The sequence below is a fragment of the Sceloporus occidentalis genome, unplaced genomic scaffold (assembly GCF_023333645.1).
Source record: "Sceloporus occidentalis isolate IW3139 unplaced genomic scaffold, rSceOcc1.0.p SCAF_4, whole genome shotgun sequence".
NCBI classification, from domain to species: Eukaryota; Metazoa; Chordata; class Lepidosauria; order Squamata; family Phrynosomatidae; genus Sceloporus; species Sceloporus occidentalis.
The window spans coordinates 122,186,061-122,206,788 of record NW_028316984.1 but is presented as its reverse complement, the minus strand read 5'-3'; the positions used below and the strand labels follow the sequence as shown (position 1 = coordinate 122,206,788).

Sequence of the window (20,728 nt, the reverse complement as noted above, 5' to 3'; positions counted from 1 at the left end):
AACCTTGATTTTGCAGTGGTTAAATGCCTGTACTGCAGCCACTCACTCACAAACTACAAGGTGAGTAAGTTCAATACCAGTCAGGGGCTCAAGGTCAACTCAGCCTGGCATCCTTCTAAGGTCACTAAAATGAATATTCAGCTTGTTGGGGGCAATTAGCTTACACATTGTAAACCACTTAGGGAGTGCTTAAGTGCACTGATAAGTGGTATAGAAATGTACTTGCTATTGCTATTGGATTGAAGACCAGCTTTGATTCTGATGACTGAACTCATAGCATCCAGCAACATCTACCACATCAAAATAAATCTTACAGTCAGTCAGCCATGGTCATGAAGTGAATATGCATATAATGGTGTGTACTTCATCCTTTTTGCAGACACACAGTTGCACACTCAGTGCAGTTGTCCATGTTGCAAATACACTAATATGGCAGAACTGTGATGCCTGAAACCGAATGTGTACTTTCACTGGTTATCAGAAAAACATTCTGCGAAGAGTTCTGCCAAGAATGGATACATGGAGATTTTTATAACAATTAGATGGTTACAGGAGACACGAATTCCCAGAATGCAGAATGTTATCTCCCTAGTTTGACTGGTATATTTAAGCAATATGGCAGTATTTCTCATTGTTACTTCAGCAGCTACCTACAATCTTCATCAGATGTGGTACAGCAATGCAGCATGAAAAAAAAAAGATTGGGATGCTAGGACTGCAACTGTTACATGCTCTGAGAACCAAATGTGCTTAACAGATTGCAGCAGGACTTGAAATTGTTTTGTGGTTAATAAAGAGCTTACTAGGACCAACTCACTCAACTTTCTTCACACAAGAGGCAATTGTGATTATATCAGCTGAAAATATTCAGAATGATGTCGAAACTGTCGGTCTATAAGTCCTACAGGATATAAAAGGAGTAGTAAAAATGGGCTGTAGAGCCATTATTGGTAATGTAATGCCACAGCTACATGTGGCAATAATCACTTTCTAATTGAAGATGGGATGAGAAACCAAAAAGCCAGGCATAGCATCATAGAGTCAATTTGTAAGCTACCTGCATGTTGTGCTAAATACATGATGCCAATTAGAAGTTGGCTTTTTGTTTGTTTTTCTTGCTCTGCAGGAAGAAATCAGGAGTGTCTCAATAACGGTTTCCTCCAGCAGCATGTAGCAGAGGTTTTTGTCAGGACTGTTGGCTAGTAGGAAAGGATGAACCTCCTTTCACTTTGATTTGCAGTCCTCTGTCATCTCTGTAGGTATATTTTAAGAAAGGACACACTAAAAGTGATGGTGCATTTTATATTAATGTGTAGTTTGACCATATAACTTCCCTATATCCTTTGAAATAATGGTTTTTTGACTATTTTTTCAAATAATACTTTACATTATTTACATGGATCTTGTACTGTGAGAAAGATGGCATTATAAATTGAATACATTTAGTTTGATCAGCATGTGCTTTATAGAGTATAGCAAAGCCTTTGACTGCATAGATCATGAAAGGCTATGGAACATCCTTAAAGACATGGGAGTACCAACACATCTGATAGTCTTGATGAGGAATCAGTACTCAGGACAAGAAGCTACTGTCAGAACAGAACACGGAGAAACAGAATGGTTCCCAGTTGGCAAAAGAGTCAGACAAGGCTGCATCTTACCACCCTACTTTTTCAACTTATATGCAGAACATATTGTAAGAAAAGCAGGCTTGGACACAGAAGACAGAGGAGTGAAAATAGGAGGAAGGAATATCAACAATCTGAGATATGCATGTGACACCATAATACTAGCAGAAAACCTCAAAAACCTGGAACAGTTACTAAGAAAGATCAAGGAAGAAAGTGCAAAGGCAGGCTTAACATAAAGCAAAAATAATGACGATTGAGAACCTACACAAATTTGAATTCTCATATTTGGGATCAAACATTGATAGACATTGAGACTGCAGCCAGGAAATCAGAAGAAGATTAAGAATAGGACAGCTCTGAAAGAACTAGAGAAGATCCTAAATGGCAAGGATATACAATTGAGCACAAACGTTAGAATCATACAAGCCATTGTATTCCCTATTGCTATCTGAGAGCTGGACACTTAAGAAGGAGGATAGGAGAAAAATCAACTCATTTGAAATGTGATGCTGGAGAAGAGTGCTAAGGATTCCATGGACAGCCATAAAGACAAAGAAATGGGTCCTAGAGCAGATCAAGCCAGAAATTTCCCTAGAAGCTAAGATGACAAAACATAGGTTGTCGTACTTTGGACACATCATGAGAAGTCATGAATCATTGGAAAAAACAGTAATGCTAGGAAAGATAGAGGGAAGTAGAAAGAAAGGAAAGCCAAATATAAGATGGATGGATTCTGTTAAAGAGATCACAGTATGAGTTTGCAGGAGTTGAGCAGAGCAGTGGAGGACAGAGGGTTTTGGAGATGTCTCATCAGCAGGGTCGCCATGGGTCGAGATTGACTCGAGGGCTGTTAACAACAAATTTATAAATTATAATTATAATTACAATGTAACTTTTCATTAAGACTTAAAACACTAATGGAACTTTAGAACTTTACAAACAGCAGATTTAAGAACAGATGAGAATTTTCAAAAACAATGTGCCTTTTGAAAAACAAAAGCCATTTGGAACAAAACAATTTGAAGAGCTCATCTGAAATTGAGCAAAAAAGACATTAGGCTACAGTGTTTAGAGGAGAGAATTCTACAGGAAGTTTGGTGCCACAGAAAAGGCCCTATTCACCAGCTGTGACTCCGTCCCCTTTTTGAAGACTGTATTAAACGATGGGCATGATTACTGTATTTTCTGGCATATAAGACTGCTTTTTAACCCAGGAAAATCTTCTCAAAAGTTGGGGGTCGTCTTATACACCAGGTGTTGTCTTATAGGGAAGGTGCTGAAACTTCCGAACTGGACTGGAGAATTTACAGTCGCCGCATATGGTGGGGGAGCTCAAAAACGGCCATGGCCGCAGCCCCACCATATACGGAAGACCGTATGAAAGCAGCAAGGGTGGCACTATACAAGTACGGTAGAAGAAAATCCATTCACCAGGATTCGTGGAAAGAAGTGACTTAACGTGGTCCCAATGATGAGGTGAAGGGGTGCCTCACTGGAAAGGTGTAAGTGAAGGGTGGAGCAAGCTGCAGGTGTCCAGGATGCCTGGGGTATGGAAAAAAGAGCCTTGTTTGCGCTACTGCTCTGATAGTCTTGGAGACAGGGAGGGCTGGACAGGCAGGGAGAGCTGACCAATCCAAGCAGGCTTTGTATACAACAAGTTTTCCTGCTAAGTACCTGCGTGTCCCAAGCATTTGAATTAAAATTACCATATTGAAATCAAATCTGATGTTTTTTAAATTTTTATTTGGTGTGTTTTGGAAGAGGGGTAGTTTTATACGGCGAGTATATCCCAAACTCTATATTTTAATTGGAAAAGTTGGGGATCGTCTTATACGCCTAGTCATCTTATACGCCGGAAAATACGGTATATGGAAAAGCCTATCTTTTAGATTTGTCTACTATGAAGCTTTGTTGTGAAAAGCTTGTCTGCAGTTATTCATCTGTAAGACATCACAGAGTGGTTATTCTTAGAGAAGTAGCCTTTGGAACAAATTTGGCAGTAATTATATTTCTAAAGTGTCTTTTTATGCTATAAAAATAAAGTACATGTTTATCATCACAAAACTGCATAATGAAAAACTCAGCCCTTTCAGTAAGTAATAGTGCAATATTTTAGCAAATGTAGACTAGTCTGATATATAACTGTTGTACATTCCCCATGGTTTATATTTCCAGATGCTAAAACTAGTTTTTGAACAAGTGTATAATAGCTATTCTGAGACTAGTGCCTGTCAATATCTGTCTACAGATGGCAGAGTGAATCACAAATTGAATAAGGAAAATGCTAGACTCTAAGCCAGAGTTGCTAGGAGAATTTTTTGTGCACAGTATACATGTAGTGCTAAATCTTGGAACATAGTCAGTATGAATTCTGACTGAAAAAAATCCAATGGTAAAATGAAATCACATTCAAAAGACCAATAGAAGGAGGGTAACCTTAGCATGCTCTGTATTATCAAGGACAGAAGATGAAATTGCATTCCTCCAGATAGCCTGTCGGCAGCATCCAAAAGGTAATGTTTACCAAGAGAACAGCAGTACAGGCAAGAGAATTAGTATGGCACAGCAGAAATGGAAGGATAAGATGATTAATAAGTGTGTGTGTGAGTGTGTGTGTGTGTGTGTGTGTGTGTGTGTGAGAGAGAGAGAGAGACTGTGTAAACTGAGAGCTAATAAGTTAATCAGGCTGTGAATACTTTTCATATCATGGTTGATATTTGTATACAGGTTATTTGTCCATATCAAAATAAAATATTTAAAAAGTGTATAATTTTTAAAGTTATTTGATTGGTTAAGAAGAAGAAGAAAAGAATAATACTGAAATGCTGAATATGTCACCTTAGATGTAAAATATTCTGGGACTAGAACATAAATGTTGTTCAAGGTGCACTGTAAAAAATAGAATAAAATTATAGAATTTCTTGGTTTGGGAACTGGGAAAACTTTTTAAATACCTTAATGTATTCTAACTTAACAGCTATTTAGTTGATTCCCCTGTATTATTTGTATGTTTTAACTGTAATATGTTGTTGAAGTACATTCACATCTATTATACCAGGAAACTCAGTGTCCAAATAAGAACCACACTATAATTAATTTTTAATTACGTGCAGTTCACATTGTAATGTTGTCTAAAACTGCAGTTTTAAAATGTAGTTAGAAGCTAGGTCTATAGATGTCTTATGCTATTGGATATTTCAGAGCAATGGAACAAGTTTGCTTACTGTGCTGGAGAAATGTTACTATTATAGTTCAACCTAGAAATTCATGTTCAATAAAATAGATTTTAAAAAGCTGTAATATGCACTAAATGTTAAGTTGGTTTGGTTCCCAAACAAAAAAAAAATGTGCAGACAAAATCCCAACTCTATATCATACTGTGGTTTTTTTTTGTTTTTTGTTTTGGTATATCCATCAACTTAACTTACATTTCATTGTAAGTGAACATGGTAACCTTGGGTGGTTCTTTCAGTATTGCTCAGCCTAGAAAAATGGGACTTGAAGAACATTAACAAATGTATACGCAACAGCAGCCAGGCAGCTCACAGGTACAGCTCCACTCCCATTTTTTTATCCATGACAGGAGTGCATTGGAAGAGTTCCGACTGCCCTCACGCATTGGGAAAAAAGGAGCATCCAGTGTAAGACCACTTCTTATCCACTGGGCATGCATCTGAGCATTTTCCATAGCTGATCAATGGCTGGAGGAATAGAGTACCCTGGTTACTCTTCCATGGAATACCTTCTTCTGCAGTGTCTCAAAAGAATGCATGTGCTGTTGTAACAAGGGTACCTATATGTGTCGACAACAGGATTCTAACCATAAAATTTTGAGTGACATGTCCAGCTATTTGTTGTTATTGTGAGCCCTCAAATGATTTCTAACACTAAGGCAACCCTGTTGTGGGGTTTTCTTGGCAAGTTTTGTTCAGAGGAGGTTTGCCATTGTTTTCCCCTAAGGCTGAAAGCATCTGACTTGCCCAAGGTCACCCAGTGGATTTCATGGCTGAGAGGGAATCAAACCCTCGTTTTCAGAGTCATAGTTCAACACTCAAACCACCATGCCATGCTGGCTCTCTCCAACTATACTCTCTCTATTTCTCTATCTGTGCATATTTACAAGACAAAGAGGTCAGATACCTTTCACTTGTAATAATAATAATTTAATAATTTGTTTTATTTATATACCGCTATTCCAAAGATCATAGCGGTGAACAGCAAGTAAGCTAATTAGCAAGTAAGCTAATTTGCCCCCAACAGTCTGGGTACTCATTTTAGTGACCTCGGAAGGATGCAAGCCTGAGTCGAGCTTGGGCCCTTTTGCTGGTCTTGAACTCGCAACCTTGTGGTTTTGAGTGAATGGCTGCAGTACAGGCATTTAACCACTGCGCCACCAGGGCTCCATATATATATCATATATAATTGAAGAACTCCAGATATATTTATTTACATTTATTTGCAGAACCAGCATGGTTTAGTGGTTTCACCATTGGACTATGTAACAACAACAGCAACAATAACAATGTGCTCAAATATAAGAAAATTAAAGACACAAAAAAGTGGGATATTTGGACAGGTATGGCGGTTTGAGTGTTGCACTGCATCTCTGGAGACCATAGTTCCTTCTCATCCATGGAAACCCACTGGGTGACCTTACACAGGTCACACTCCTCCAGCCTCAAAGGAAGGCAAAAGCGAACTCCCTCTGAACAAATCTTGTCAGCAGAACCCCATGATAGGTTTGCCTTAGGGTCATCATAAGTCAGGAACAACTTGAAGGCACACAACATGTTTTTTAATATTATATAGACAGTTGCCTATCAACAAATTTATCCAGTGAAGATGATGATGGTGTTATTTATTTATATCCCACTTCCCCCCAAATTTTTTGACTCAAAGTGGCTTACAGTTTAAAAGCACAATACAATTAAAAACATGCAAATGTGACCAGTTTAAAGGTAAAGATAAAAGTAGTCCCTTGATATGAATGTCTAGTCATAATCAACTGTAGGGGCCCGTGCTCATCTCCGTTTCTAAGCCAAAGAGCCAGCGTTCGCTGCTCTGGTCATGTCACCAGCATGACTGCACCGATTGCTGTTACCTTCCCACTGAGAAGTGGTATCTATCTATCTACTTGCATTTGCATGCTTTTGAACTGCTAGGTTGGCAGAAACGGGGACTAGTGATAAGAGCTCACCCCATCATGCAGCACTTGGGCCTTGAACTGCCAACCTTCCGATCTTCTGATCATCAGAACTGGCATCTTAACCATTAAGCCACCACATCCCATAACGAGTTTACAATAACAAAAAAGCAATAAAAAAATAAAAAAATAAATAAACAGACATTCATATATATTTCTAAAGGGCTTGGTTCTTAAATGTTGAGTCAAACAAGAACAATTTTTCCTCGCCTCTGAACAGATTTAAGGGAAGAGGACAAAGAAACTTTCTGGGATGGTACATTCCAAAATTCCAGTGCTATATGGAAAGGGCCTTGTGGATGCTAATTTAGCTTTCCGAGGGTCTTGGATGGTTGATTCAAAATTCATAGAACCATCTTCCAAGAGAATATTTTCCCTGATACAGATTTGGATGGCATAGGTCAAAAACAATACCCTGATTTTAACCCAGAGACATATTGGTAACAAGTGCAGCTGTTTTAGAATAAGTTGTTTTGTGCTCCTAACAGCTATAGCTGTGTATGTGTGTGTAAGAATAAATGGCCATAAGGGTCCTTTTGAGATGAAAATGGCCACATCTGTGTTGATTACAGTGGAATTTGGAAAATAGAGCATGGCTCTAGTCTTTGAAAAGCTTGATGCCCATTCTCCCTGGGGGACGATCCATTTGGGATGTTGGGAGTGGGGAGAACTGTAGCGTGGACTGCTATGTGGTTCCTCCTAGAAAATCTGGGAGTGAGCTCTGCATGTGAACCATGAGTTGTGTATTTCCTAAAAGGTGTAGTTCCCTTTCCCCAGCAGGAATCCTTTCTTCTTTTGGAATAAATCTACTTGCTTGCAACAAAAATAGATCCTGTCCAATGTGAACAAGTCATCACACTGTTAGGCTGTGACAAGAAAAGAGCATTACTTACTGTGTAGAAAAACTTGATGAGCAAGTTGCTTCCTGGCAAAATTGTTTCCCAGCGCTCATGGCAAGGCCATAGTTGAAAACATATGGGGAATGGGTACACTCATGAAGTTGCAAACAAGGTAGGCTAATGCCAGCTAGCAGCAAAACAAGTCCTAGCAGCAGACTAAGGCAAGGAGTGCAATTGTTCTCTAGCCTAGATGGAGATAAATAAAATAATTAACAATTCAGTCGAGAGTCCTGTCTGCACTGGTACAAGGCAGCACAGAGTGTCATTGCCTGGACCCTCTCCCATTGCAAAGGCCCTCTGTTCTGATACCGGACGGCTGCTCATATATGTGTCCTGAGCCACCTGGTGTGTCCACCATCACAGTAATAATTTTCCAGTGACCAACCTGACTGCCATGTTCTGTGTTATTTGGAGTTTCCGGGTTAAACACAAGAGTAGCCCCATGTAGAGCGCATTGCAGAAATCGAGTTGTGAAGTTACCAGTGCATGTGTCACAGTTTCCAGGTTCCCCAGTGAGTACCTCTGTCTTGTCTGGATTCAGTTTTAGTCTGTTTTCCCTCATACAGTCCATTACCACTTTAAGACATTCACTGAAAGAAGAGATGCCATCAGTAGTCAAAGCTGTAGACCGAGACATGGAGAAGTATATCTGGGTGTCATCAGCGTACTGATAGCACCCAGTCCCATGTCTCCGGATGATCTCTCCCAGTGGCTTCATATATATGTTGAATAGCATTGGGGACAGGATGGCATCTTGGGAGATGCCACAATTAAGCTCTATTTTTGAAGAGTAACTGCCCCCGTGCATCACCCTTTGGAATCTGCCTGAAAGGAGGGAATGGAACTATTGCAGTGCACTGCCCCCAGTTCTTAACTCTCTCAGGCGTTCCCAACAGCATGTTATGAGTGATCGTGTCAAAAGCCGCTGAGAAGTCTTACAGCACCAACAGGGTCATGCTACCCCTAGTCGATGCCTAGACAGTGGGTTGCTTTGCTCTGAGACTAGAAAAGGTTGCCCAGCCTCAGTCATGGCTGGGCAACTTATTCTGACCTCAGAGTGAGCAACTGACAGAGTAGAAGAGCGGGGCACATTTCAAACAGTGTTGGAATGGAGGACTCCAGTTCTTCCTGGAATAACTGGAGCAAATATATTAATGCATTTTAAGAGAGTTATTCACTGGTTCTGGTGCTCAACAGGAGAAGGCCCAGGAAAATTCCCAAGGCCTGGTGGCCCTTTCCTAGAATGGATCTAAGGTAACTGAGGCAATCTGCATTCTTAAACTAGGCTTGAAGCCAGTTTGAAATGTATCCAGACATTTCAGAAATAATCACACACAAAAACGTTTAATCTCACTGGTTTTTCTAGTCCTTTTCATCTGTTAAATAATCTGAACCTCCTACACAAATTCTGGAGTTCAGCGGAAAATAGCCAGAGACTGCTGTTTTATTTCTAGGCTGAACATAAAACCATTTTATTTCTGCTAAACTAACAATAAACTGACATGGTGTCAGGTTTTAAACAATAAAATTGCATATGGAAGATATTTCTCTGAAATTATTTTGAATGCATTTTCATTGTGTGTAAATCATATAAGGACAGGAAAAGGAAAAAAAGAGGAAGAAAAAAAGGGGGGAAGGGAATCGGAGGAAAAACCAGTGTAAATAATTATTATAAAAAGGAGTGTGCATATGAGAGAGAGAGAGTATCAGTACACAAGCATCAATAAAAGGTGACCGTTACCCAGATAAATGTTCTAAAGTTGACATCTGTAGGAGGAGGTGGAGATTTGTCTCTGCAGTATTGCAGCATAAGTGTTAACCAGCAAAAGGACATGGAAAATCTGTTTCTACTGTCCAGTAGTCAGTTTCCTAGAAACAGGTACCTACTTTAAAAGCACATGCATGTCTACAAATTTCAATATGCTTCAGTACAAGTTAAATACAGGTAGTAAACTCCCCACCAAAAGTCATAGTCAAGTGATAAATCCATGTGCTTAAAGACACATTAGATGAATTACTTTCTGAAATAATCTTGTCATTTTGAAATCACTTTACATTCTTGGTAGCATCAGAATCTTGTTAAAATCTTTTTATAGGTTTATTATACTATATCATTTCTATGCCATCATCTCTGTTTCAATTTAGCCAGGGCCAGAGGTTTAAAGTAACTATATACAAATAGGCACTTATTGTAAGCAATTCCTTTCCCCAGTCACCAAGGTACAGTGGTAACTACAGATGGGGGGGGGGGGGGGGAAGGTTGTTCCACGATGCCCTATTTGTGCTCAGTTTTGAAAAGGTAACTAAAAGCCTACTATTTTAAAAACGTTGCTTTTTTATAATGACAACTATAGTGGTGACTGATTACTTGGGTATAAAACTTTTAAGGTAACTAATTTTTGAAAATAAAATTCTAAGCTCCATGTAGCTTTATTTGAATTTACAAATTACTCAAATGCTGGCTCATGCTTTTTCCCCCTGAGTTGCTGCAAGTGTTGAGGTAGCAATTTTATATAATCTCAACAGAGTAGGATTCACCCCTGTCATCAACAGATGATCAAGTGTTGATGAAAGGGTGATTTGGAGGTTTCTCATTCATAGATAGGATTGCCATAACTTGAAGTTGACTTGACAGCAGTTGACAACAAGGATCCATCCCATTCAGTACTAAAAATGATTAATATTGTACAATTTTTGTCGTGAGGACAACAATTTCAACATACTGTTGTTCTGGTTTACAATTTAGAAGTTTTTTATCTATCATAATATCTACATAAAATGGATGCTTTTTTTCAGTTTTCTCAATTGTTCACTGCTGGCACAAAATCTAAGAGCCTGTGGATGTGAAACAGCAGAAATGTACTCAACTAAAGCAACTGCACAGGCTTCCAGTGAGTGAAAGACTATTCAGAGTACTGGTTTTTGCCTTTAAGGATTTACTGACTTAATTTGGAGAGCATTTGATTTCCTTTTCCCCACAGTCTCCCTCCCCTCCCCACTCCTCTTCTTTGACCATCTCTCAAGATTAAGATTAGCACCAGGGGTTTATCCTGACTTGTAGGCGAAGAATTTCTGTATCTTGAATAACTGGGCAACAGAAGAAATGTGCACAGATTTGTATCCCTTACATAGTTCAAATTTCCTGTCCTACCTAGTAATTAAATATACTGCACCTTTGATACTATAATAATAATAATAATAATAATGATAATAATAAATTTTATTTTTATCCCGCCCCTCTGGTCACCAAAATCATACATACAGTATATAGATTCTGGTTATGTCATTCCTTAGCATCTCCCCTGGAGTAGGACATGACTTTGTCCTTACATAATATTTTGCCTTATTTTTATTGAAGTATTTTCCAGCTTTAATAAGGAAAGATGATAATACAAAAATGTTGTGTTACAGAGGAATATATTTCACAAAAGAATTGCATGAGAAATATTTTTTCTTTGTTGCTTGAATAAACAGGCATATATTAATGGCAATACAGTGTGAAATTACATGAGACTTTGGTGCTAGCTGGATTTATTTTACTTTGATTTTTGAGGCTATCTTTTACACCAGCTATAGACTTTGAAACACAGAGCTTTCAGTATTCACCAGATTTGTAGGCTTGAAATTGTTCTTCCTTCAAAAGACCTGATAATAGGTAACAGGACTTGTGGCATTTTGCTGTATTATTATAATCAATCACCATAGTATCAGGTTTATTCTACTAGATACAAATGCATACAGCTGGATTTTTAGAGATGTTAGACTTTATTGAACCATAAAGTACAAAACTATGTTTATTCTGCTTTCTCATACTTCAAAGTAAGTTATGCTTTCTGTAAAGTAAGTTTTATATAATTTTAGGAAGCAGTATTGCTTACTAGAACACATATTAATACAGAATTGTGAATGTGTAAATTAAAATTATCCTTCTTTATCCTCCATGGGGTAGTGGCTATCCTTCTATCAGTTAGCAGAGTAAGATACGGACACCCCTCCACATTCATGGAGGTTACAGGCAGAGGACCCCCTGTGAAAGTGGAAAAACCAAGAATATATTAGAATTCCCCCCCCCCCCCAAAAAAAAATCACGAATGAGTCCTCTCCCATAAAAAGCACCACCTGGCTCCCTCCGGGCAAGACAAAAACAACACCATACTTTCTCTTTGTGGGTCCTTTGTGGTGGTAGCTGCTAACATCAGATTCATAGGGGAAGGACTTCGGAAATAAGGAGGATACAAAGTTTGGCAAAGTGGAGAAGGCACAGTGTTGCTTGTAACTGGCTGGGAGGGAGGGGGAGGGAGGAAGAGATGTACCTTGTTAAGCTGCAGCTACAAGGTCACAAATAGAACCACACATCTGAAACCTGCAAATGTGGAGGGCCGATTGTGTTGTATATATGTGTGTATACATACATATATATGTGTATGATGCATAACTCTTCCTTTTTCATAACACCAAAATAACGTCAGAGGGCTTAGGTCTGTTGTCCACCCCTACCAGACATTCAACAGGTGGAAAAAAGGGCCCTATATGGCTGGAGCACTAACTCATAATTGGAAATATCAGCCCTTTCTCACAAGTGCTCATTATAATATTGATTGGAGATGGGTTTAGCCAACATATATGCATGAGCACTGGGAGGTGTGACCAGTATGTATAATCACCTTCACATTTTTGTAAGAAATGGAAACTGAAGGGATGGGTAGACAAAAGAAAGTAAAAGTGCAAAGAGCACAAGAGACTTACAGAAGTCAAACAGGGGTCTCTGAGGATGGAAGCCTAACAGTGCTCACAGTCAAAAGAGCATGCATACTGTGGGCATATAGAGTGAACAAGCTATGAAAGAAAGCAAAGAAAGGGCTGGCATAATATAATAGGGTAGAGTAGATAGCAGTGGTTTCTAAGAGCTTCCATGTTAATGAGGTAGTAAATCTCATCCAATTTGTACTCCATACTTCAAAGGAACAATCCCCCAAATAGTTCCAACATTTTTTAAAGTTTGGACTAAACCCCAAACTGGACTCAATGCCTCCTAGCATAGCCTCCTAGCATAGGCTACCAGTCACCACAGGTAAGCTGTTGCCTGAAAAACACAGGTGAAAACATGAATATACACTACAGATGTGATAAATTTGGCTGCAGACTTCTAGTATTGTAGAAGTTATTAAACTGCAAAGAAAAAAGATTTTCAGCTTTCACTCTCAAGTTGCACAGATAGTGAATTAATCATGTTAATTGCATTTTTAATTACACTTGATTCCTGTTTTGTCATAAAATGTGAACATGTTTTCACCTTTTTTGCCATTACGTAGTGATGCCCCATTACAGTTATGTTCAAATAAATTAAACTGAGATTGACGATTTCTTGAAAATGAGAGCAGCTGTCAAGATCAGAAGGGAATAGTTATCATTCTTTCCTTTAATGTTTGAGCAATATTAATAAAAATCTTACCCTCTCTGGAGTTATAAAACATATTTACTATTTTTGTGGCTACAATTTACTGCTTCCCATTAAATGTTATGTCATCTTAATAATGTGTCTCAGATTTAATAGTTATATCTCTCCATGGTTTTAGTTCTGAGTAAGAAAGAATGAGAGGCCAGATTGCTTAAAATAAATTGTTTTCATAGTATGAATATGAGGCAATGTTTAATCCCAGTTCCTATCTTTAAATCAATGGTACTTGCTGTATGAATGGATCCTGCCACAAACAGGCAGAATTAAACAGATGTTTATTTTGCATAGCTCCACTGCTGCAGAAATCCTACAACCTAAAAAATGTAATGATATACTGCTTAATACTGTGGTGCATTGATTGACAGTGAATGTTCAGATAGTGCTTATGTTGTTAACCTACAATAATGTTATACTCAGATATACTTACATCAATGTACTGATTGTATTATTGAGAGTAATCAATATATTCATGGGATCAAGTCCTGTTTAGTTTGACAACATGTATTACTCAATTATGGTGATTGAAATTGTAATGCTATTGAGAGGCAGCATGGTGTAGTGTTTGAGTATTGAACTGTGACTGTGGAAACCAGAATTCGAATCCCTGCTCAGTTAACGAAATTGACTGGGTATCCTTGGGAAAGTCACATTCTCTCAGTCTCAGAGGAAGAACTTCCAATGAACAAGAAATCCCTGTGTCGCGATTAAGGAAAACTACATGAAAATGCAGTATAGATGGCATCTGACGCCTCTAAAACTTTCTAAGATATATAAAAACCAGAATCCACTATGCTGGAGATGCAACAAGGCCAGCGGCTCCTACATTCATATGTGGTGGTCCTGTGTCTACGCTAAAGAATATTGGAAAACGATCCACCAGAAGGTGCAAATTATATTACAGCAGACACTCTCCCTTGACCCAAAAATGTATCTTTTAAATATGATTTTGGACGACAAGTTAGAAAGACAATTTGGTAAACTGTTGTTTTATATAATTTCAGCAGCCAGAACTGTGTTTGCTTTGCATTGGAAAGCGACCCAACATCCTTCGTGGAATGATTGGGCCATGAAGATGTTGGAGTACATGCAAATGGACAAGTTAACTTGTTATGTTAGAAACATGGACTGGAATAAGGAAAAAAAACCTTGGGAACCATTTATTCATTTCATTAAAAAAGAAGACTTACCCTTAAATTTTATTTGGTAATCAATACTCGTTAGTTTTATCTTATTAATCTAGATCAGGGTATGTACATATAGAACAGAGACAAGTACTTAAGAAATTGGTATAATGTTTATTTGTAATTTTGTTTTCTTTTTAAACAATATTAATCATGCGAGAATTGAGAAATGTAAATACGAAAAAGATGTAATAGGTTCTTTTTGTAGCTTCTCACCCGCTTGTCCCTTCTCCTCAGAGGAAGTCTTGTTTTTAGCTTGTGCTGTTTAGATTTATTAGCGGCGACAAAAAGATTTATTGTGTACCTTGGATTATGCAATAATGTTGTGTTTGTTTTTAAAAAATAATTCAATAAAGATTATATTTAAAAAAAAGTTAACGAAATTGACTGGGTATCCTTGGGAAAGTCACATTCTCTCAGTCTCAGAGGAAGAACTTCCAATGAACAAGAAATCCCTGTGATAGGATTGCTTTAGGGTCTCCATAAACCAGAAACAACTTGAAGGTACATAGTAACAATAGAATTGTAATGATTTCTGTTATAACAGACATTACCAAACAGTTCATTTTTTCTGCACCTTATCATTGTATATGATGTCCATTGGTTTATTATCTGCACTACCCTGTAGGGAATGGTGCCTATATCAAAAGAGAGTATTTCAGACTTAACCATGACTACAAGGTACCTGATTTTAATTTGTTACATCTATGACTATAGCTGTTTTCTTCACATTTATCTCAGAGGACAAAAGTAAGAAAGTGTTTAAATTTTTCTAGAGAAAGTCTTAAAGATGACACAGGTTAGATGTGAAGTACTCACTCCTAAACAACCATTAGACTAGATAAATATACCCTCAAAACCATCTTCATTTACAAAATCAAAGTGGCTATCTGAATTCATTCTAAAATGAAAATGCTCCTTTAAAGTACAGCACATTGGTATTTTTCCAAGTTTCTCTTCCTCTTGGTTGGCAGTAAGTTCTCTGCACAGCAGTAATAGACACAATTAATGACAGAAATCTTGGCTCTTTTTACTCCCCTTTTGCATTACAATATCTATCTATTAACCTTTAGTGCAAAATAAATGCAAAAATATAATGTTCAGACTAAATCCTAGTGAACCTTTACAAGTGATACAAATAGGCGTCTCCTTATTTTTATCTGTTTTTATATTATAAATTACTTTGCTTTTGCATTGTAATTTGTTATTGTCTATTGATGGAACATTATTTTTATACACGGTACATTGATGGACTAATATGTCAGTGTCTGGAGGATTTGTTGCTGAATACATTCCTGCTAATTTTGTGGCTAATAGGAGAAACTATTTCTGCGAATCACAGGCTGATCAAATCAAATGAGTCCTGCACTGTTAAAATACAGGTTCATATAAATTCAAAGTATCTGTTTTATAGGTAGTGTGCAAGAATCAACAGCATAGGATATGATAGTGATGAAGCACTTGATCCATCTTTGTCTGCATTTGCATATGGAATTTGAACATGTATAACTTTATAGAATATAAGACTTCATTGAATTTTTTGTTCATTTCTTAGACTTGCCAACTGTTCTTATCTTTCAGGTGGCAATAATTGCTGGAAATTTTGAACTTGCTGAATACATCAAGAATCACAAGGAAACTGACATTGGTATGTAAGATATCTACTAGCATCTAAACTGCTTATCGGTATTCTGTAAATTTTTAAAAATTGAAATAACAGGGAAAAGTTATTATTTTTTATTTTTTATTTTTAAAATTACTTGTTTTGAGAATTAAAGGCTTCAAACAGACAGCCCAAAAGGGCCACTATAAGGCTGCATTGGTGGCAGGGCGTGCACACGATGCATGCCCGAAACATGGCCGGAAGCTGCCCTGGGCACAGCTCTTTTCCAAAGACCTGGCCCAATATCCACTCAAAAAGAAGCAGAAAAATCCACTCTTTTTCAGAACGCTGGTTGGCACTGTGGCAGCGGCCCACATTGGGGCCAGGCGCATGCAGCGGTCATGGCCCTGATGCGAACAGGCCCCACATGGTTCCGAGTGGTCCCGACTCCAAGTGGCCCTTTCGGCCTATCTGTTTTGCCCCATAGATCCTCATTTTTTAAAAAAAACCTAGATGCTATGTCTTCAAACCAGAGTTGTTTAGTACCAGAATATTGCAGAAAATACTTTTACAGCGCACCCGCATCATATGCGGGTGCGCTTTATGCGGACTTGAGCTTACGCGCTCAAGCCGCGGGGCACGCACAGGGCGGAAGGGGTGGCGCGTCCCATTCAATTGAATGGCTGCGCACGCCCATTGCACCCCGCATGCCGCCGCACTGCCGCGCCGCCATGCACGAGCCCCATTGTTTCCAATGGGGCTTGAGCATAGGCGGAATTCGCCTTACGCGGAGGGATCCAGAACGGATTCCCTCGTAAGGCGAGGGCCGACTGTATTATCAGCAGCTGAAATATAATCTGCAAGATGTTCTTTCCTGTACTAGTTTTAGAGAGTTTTTTTACAATGGGGTCCTGGTTCAAAGCATCTGAAGAGCAGGTTCATACAGAGATAACAAGAGATGCTGAAACATGGAAACAAGCAAAAATGTGCCCATCACCAGCTCTGGACAGCATCCACTTGAAAGTTCTTTAAAATCCAGTTGTGAAATTGTCAAACCTCTAAAAAATACACAAATCTCCCCTAAAATTAGCCTCGATATGAGACATTTGGAAACTAGCTATCATATCACCAACTTTTAGATGGGGGTGCAGGGACCTCTGGGCTTGTTCTATGTAAATTGGTAGTAGAAAGTATTGTTCAAGCCTGAAGAAGAACTAGTTTTGCTGAATTAATGGCAGTATGGCCTGTGAAAAAGTTAATTGTGAACTGCTAATTTTGAATTATTTGACAGCCATTGTAAACCGTAACATTTAAATAGCTTGTGACAAAGCTGAACAAATACTTAATGGAAATATGATAAGAAAACGTGCCTCCTATATGGTCATGCAAATGGGGCGTGGGACCCCCCCCCACCTCCCCATTGATGCAAGTCTACAGAAACCACATGGGCTCAATCTGGATCCAGGCTGCTGCTGCAATCCTGAATGGGATGCCAGCAAAGAGTGGATTTCCCCCGCTTCTTCTTGTGCTGGCTTTCTCCTGCCGGGCATGCTCTCTGTGCGGCTTCCAACAACTCTGGGGACATTCATCATCTGCACACCCAACCCCAAAAATGTCTGGAAGCCACTCTTTCCTGCCTTTCTGTTCGTGGGTTAAAGAACAGGAAGGAAAGAGCCATTCTTTTGTGACAATAATGAGAAGAGGGATCTGTATTGGTACTATTGCCTTTTAACAATCATAAAAGTATAGTCAAAATTAAATGTGCAGATGAAGTTCAAAGTAAATTAGGGTAAAGTTATGTACATTGGGTCCGTATCTGCTGGAGTTTGGTTTCAGGACCCCACCCCATGGATACCCAAATCCCATTGTATACAATAGTATAGTAAAATGGTGTCACTTATATAAAATGGTGATCTACTTAAAAGATTTGCTTTTTTAAAAAAAAAATGTGGAGTTTTTTCAAGCTGTGTTTGGTTGAATCCATGAATGCAGAACCTATGAATATGGAGGGCCGACTGTATGCTGATGAGGCCTGTAATCAAGAGTCATGGAGGCAGGATTAGTGAAGATATTGAGTTGTTTAATAGTAGACATGAAAATGGTGATTTTAGGAGTTATTAGGAAAGGTAGGAAATGGTAGCGTCCAATCTTGAAATATCCATGTATAAATCTGTGGTGTGGCCACACTTGGAATAATATAATAGGCCTGGCCATTATACCTGGAAAAGGATATTGTAGGACTGGAAAGGGTGCAGAAATTGAAAAATAAAATGAGCATTGGAGTACAACATTATTCCTATAGAGAAAAGGTACAATGACTGGGGGTGTAACTAATTAACTAAGGTATAGGTAGAACCAAATATTTTTTATCCATCTTCAAATATAATGTCAAACCATTCAACTGACTAGTATGAGATTCTGGACAGGCAAAAGGAACATATATTTGAAGGGGGCCATGCTATGCAAGAAGGTGAAATAGCTGTTGAAGAAGCTCAGTTCAGATACCTTGGGGGCTATACAGACAGGCAGCATGCAGTCGCTCCTTTTTGCCCTAGATTGGGGCCGTGGCAACTGCATGCGGCGGCCTCCAGAGCACATAAAAAGAAACCACGAAAAGCAGCTTCTTTTCAGCATCCTAGAAGGGGCATCGTAGGTGTGGTGGTGCTCCATGATGATGCTCCTTCCGCGCTGCACTGTTTGGGCACTGCACCATGGGGGCATGGTCACATTGTGAAGCATGCAGATGCTACACCGTGACTCTGCCCACAGCCCGGTGCTTTTCACTGGCCTGGGCAGGGCCTTGGTCTTAGATACTCATAATGTGGTGTCAACTTTGCTCTTCTTAAACAAGCTCTCGAGGAAGTGTGATCTCTACAGCTCCAGACAGTTTCGAAAAGCAGTTATGTTTCAGTTTGAACACATATCTGGAGAAAATGGTGGATCAGTGAAATCAATTAAGCCACGCTAAATTCTGACAAGATAGAAGGCCTGTCAGGACTGCTTTCTCCCACAACAGTTGGGTGTGAAATCTGTGGGTTATCCTTGATATGGTACCATAAAAGGACACACAGGTGGGATACAGACGGGCAAAAAGGGGTGTATTCATGACGTCATGAAGGTAGAGCCTTCAGACGGCCCTTACCTGAATGCCGCCATGAACACGCCCCCCGCACGCCCCAAGCGGGAAGAGGCGGCATTAAAAAGGTGCTGCTTTTTTCCGCTTCTTTTTGATTTGCGGCGTACGTGCGCAGCTCCGTATGTAAGCTGCTGCACCGGTACGTCAGAATTGCTACGCCGCAAATATAAGTTGCCTGTTTAAAAGCTCCGTGTCAGCTGCGTCGCATAATGGGTCGGGGTCCGGGACATGCGTGGTTTGCAGTCAAGCTTTAATTGCAATGTCCGCTGCCATGCAGCTGTGGAAGCTGCGGCACAGCTGCGGCGCATTTTAAGACTCGTAACCCTAACCCTAGAGCCACTTGTGCGCATGCGTTGCTAGAATCGCGGGAAGTTGTAAGTTTTGCCGGCGGATGTTTTGGTTGTAGAAAGTGATAAGGGAAAGTTTGGAATTTAAAGTGACCCCCTACACACATTCCTGCGCCATTTTCACCTGGGAACGGGCACAGTTCGGCTGCTCCTGGCACAGCTGTGCGGCGGCTCCCCTTTGCCACCAGGCAGGATGGCTCAGCCATCCACCAGCACCCCGAAAAAAAGCAGGGGGACGTCTTGGTCTCATACTGAGACGGCTGACCTCATAGCTATATGGTCCCAGCCAAACATTTTGCAGAAACTGGAGCAGTCCTACCTGAATGCTGACACATATCGAGAAGTGGAAGAAGCCATGAGAGCTGCTGCACCGGTACACCAGAATTGCTACGCCGCTAATTTAAGTTGCCCATTTAAAAGCTCCGTGTCTGCTGCGTCGCATAATGAGTTGGGGTCTTGGAACATGCGCAGTTTGCAGTCAGGCTTTAATTGCAGCGTCCGCTGCCATGCAGGTGTGGAAGCTGCAGCACAGCTGCAGCGCATTTTAAGACTCCTAACCCTAACCCTAACCCTAACCCTAGAGCAACATGTACGCATGCGCTGCTTGGAAAGTTTGGACTTTAAAGTGAGCCCCTACACACATTCCTGTGCCATTTTCACCTAACAATAAAAAACCGCTAAAACTGTAAATATTTACATATGTACAAGGGAGGTGATGGGGGATGGCAGGGGGACAGCGGTGGCAGCGGCGACAGCTGTGGCTGTGCATTGCAGATTCAGCAGGAGCGCGGGGACCAAAGGAGAGGAGGCATCTATGATGCTGGTGACACTGGCAAAGTGCAAGCGGACAAGGATGCCAACACCAGCTGATCACCAGCTGGCAGGAGACCACCATTGTTCTTGGGCAGAGCGGGGGGAAAAGTTTTAAAGAGGCTTGGGCACTTTAAATGTGCCCATAGGCTTTCTGCCGCCGCTGCTTAGCCCTGCAGCTGCGCAGCTGCGCATCCGCCAGCCGGCAAAGGAAAAAAAAAAGCCCCGTTTTTGGCCGCCCGTGAGGAGGGGCAGACAGTCCCGCAGGGAGCTCATGGAAAGGGCACTGGGATTTCAAGAGACGGCACTAGGATTTCAAGAGAGGACACTGAGAGTTCAAGAGAGGAACCTAGAAGTGCAAGTGAGGGCAGTGGAAGTTCAAGAGAGGAACCTAGAAGTGCAAGTGAGGGCAGTGGAAGTTCAAGAGAGGGCCGTTCAGAACCAGGAGAGATCAATAGAC

The 20,728-nt window shown here is 40.0% G+C and overlaps 1 protein-coding gene across 4 annotated transcripts in view; it reads left to right on the top strand.

The window, feature by feature from the left end:
- SHANK2 (SH3 and multiple ankyrin repeat domains 2) overlaps window positions 1–20,728 on the top strand; it is a 480,993-nt gene that overhangs the window by 113,392 nt on the left and 346,873 nt on the right. For all 4 annotated transcript variants that reach the window (XM_089521401.1, XM_089521400.1, XM_089521399.1 and 1 more), the window contains exon 10: window positions 15,954–16,020. In XM_089521401.1, the coding sequence (XP_089377527.1) occupies window positions 15,954–16,020 (67 nt within the window). The remainder of the gene's footprint in view (window positions 1–15,953; window positions 16,021–20,728) is intronic.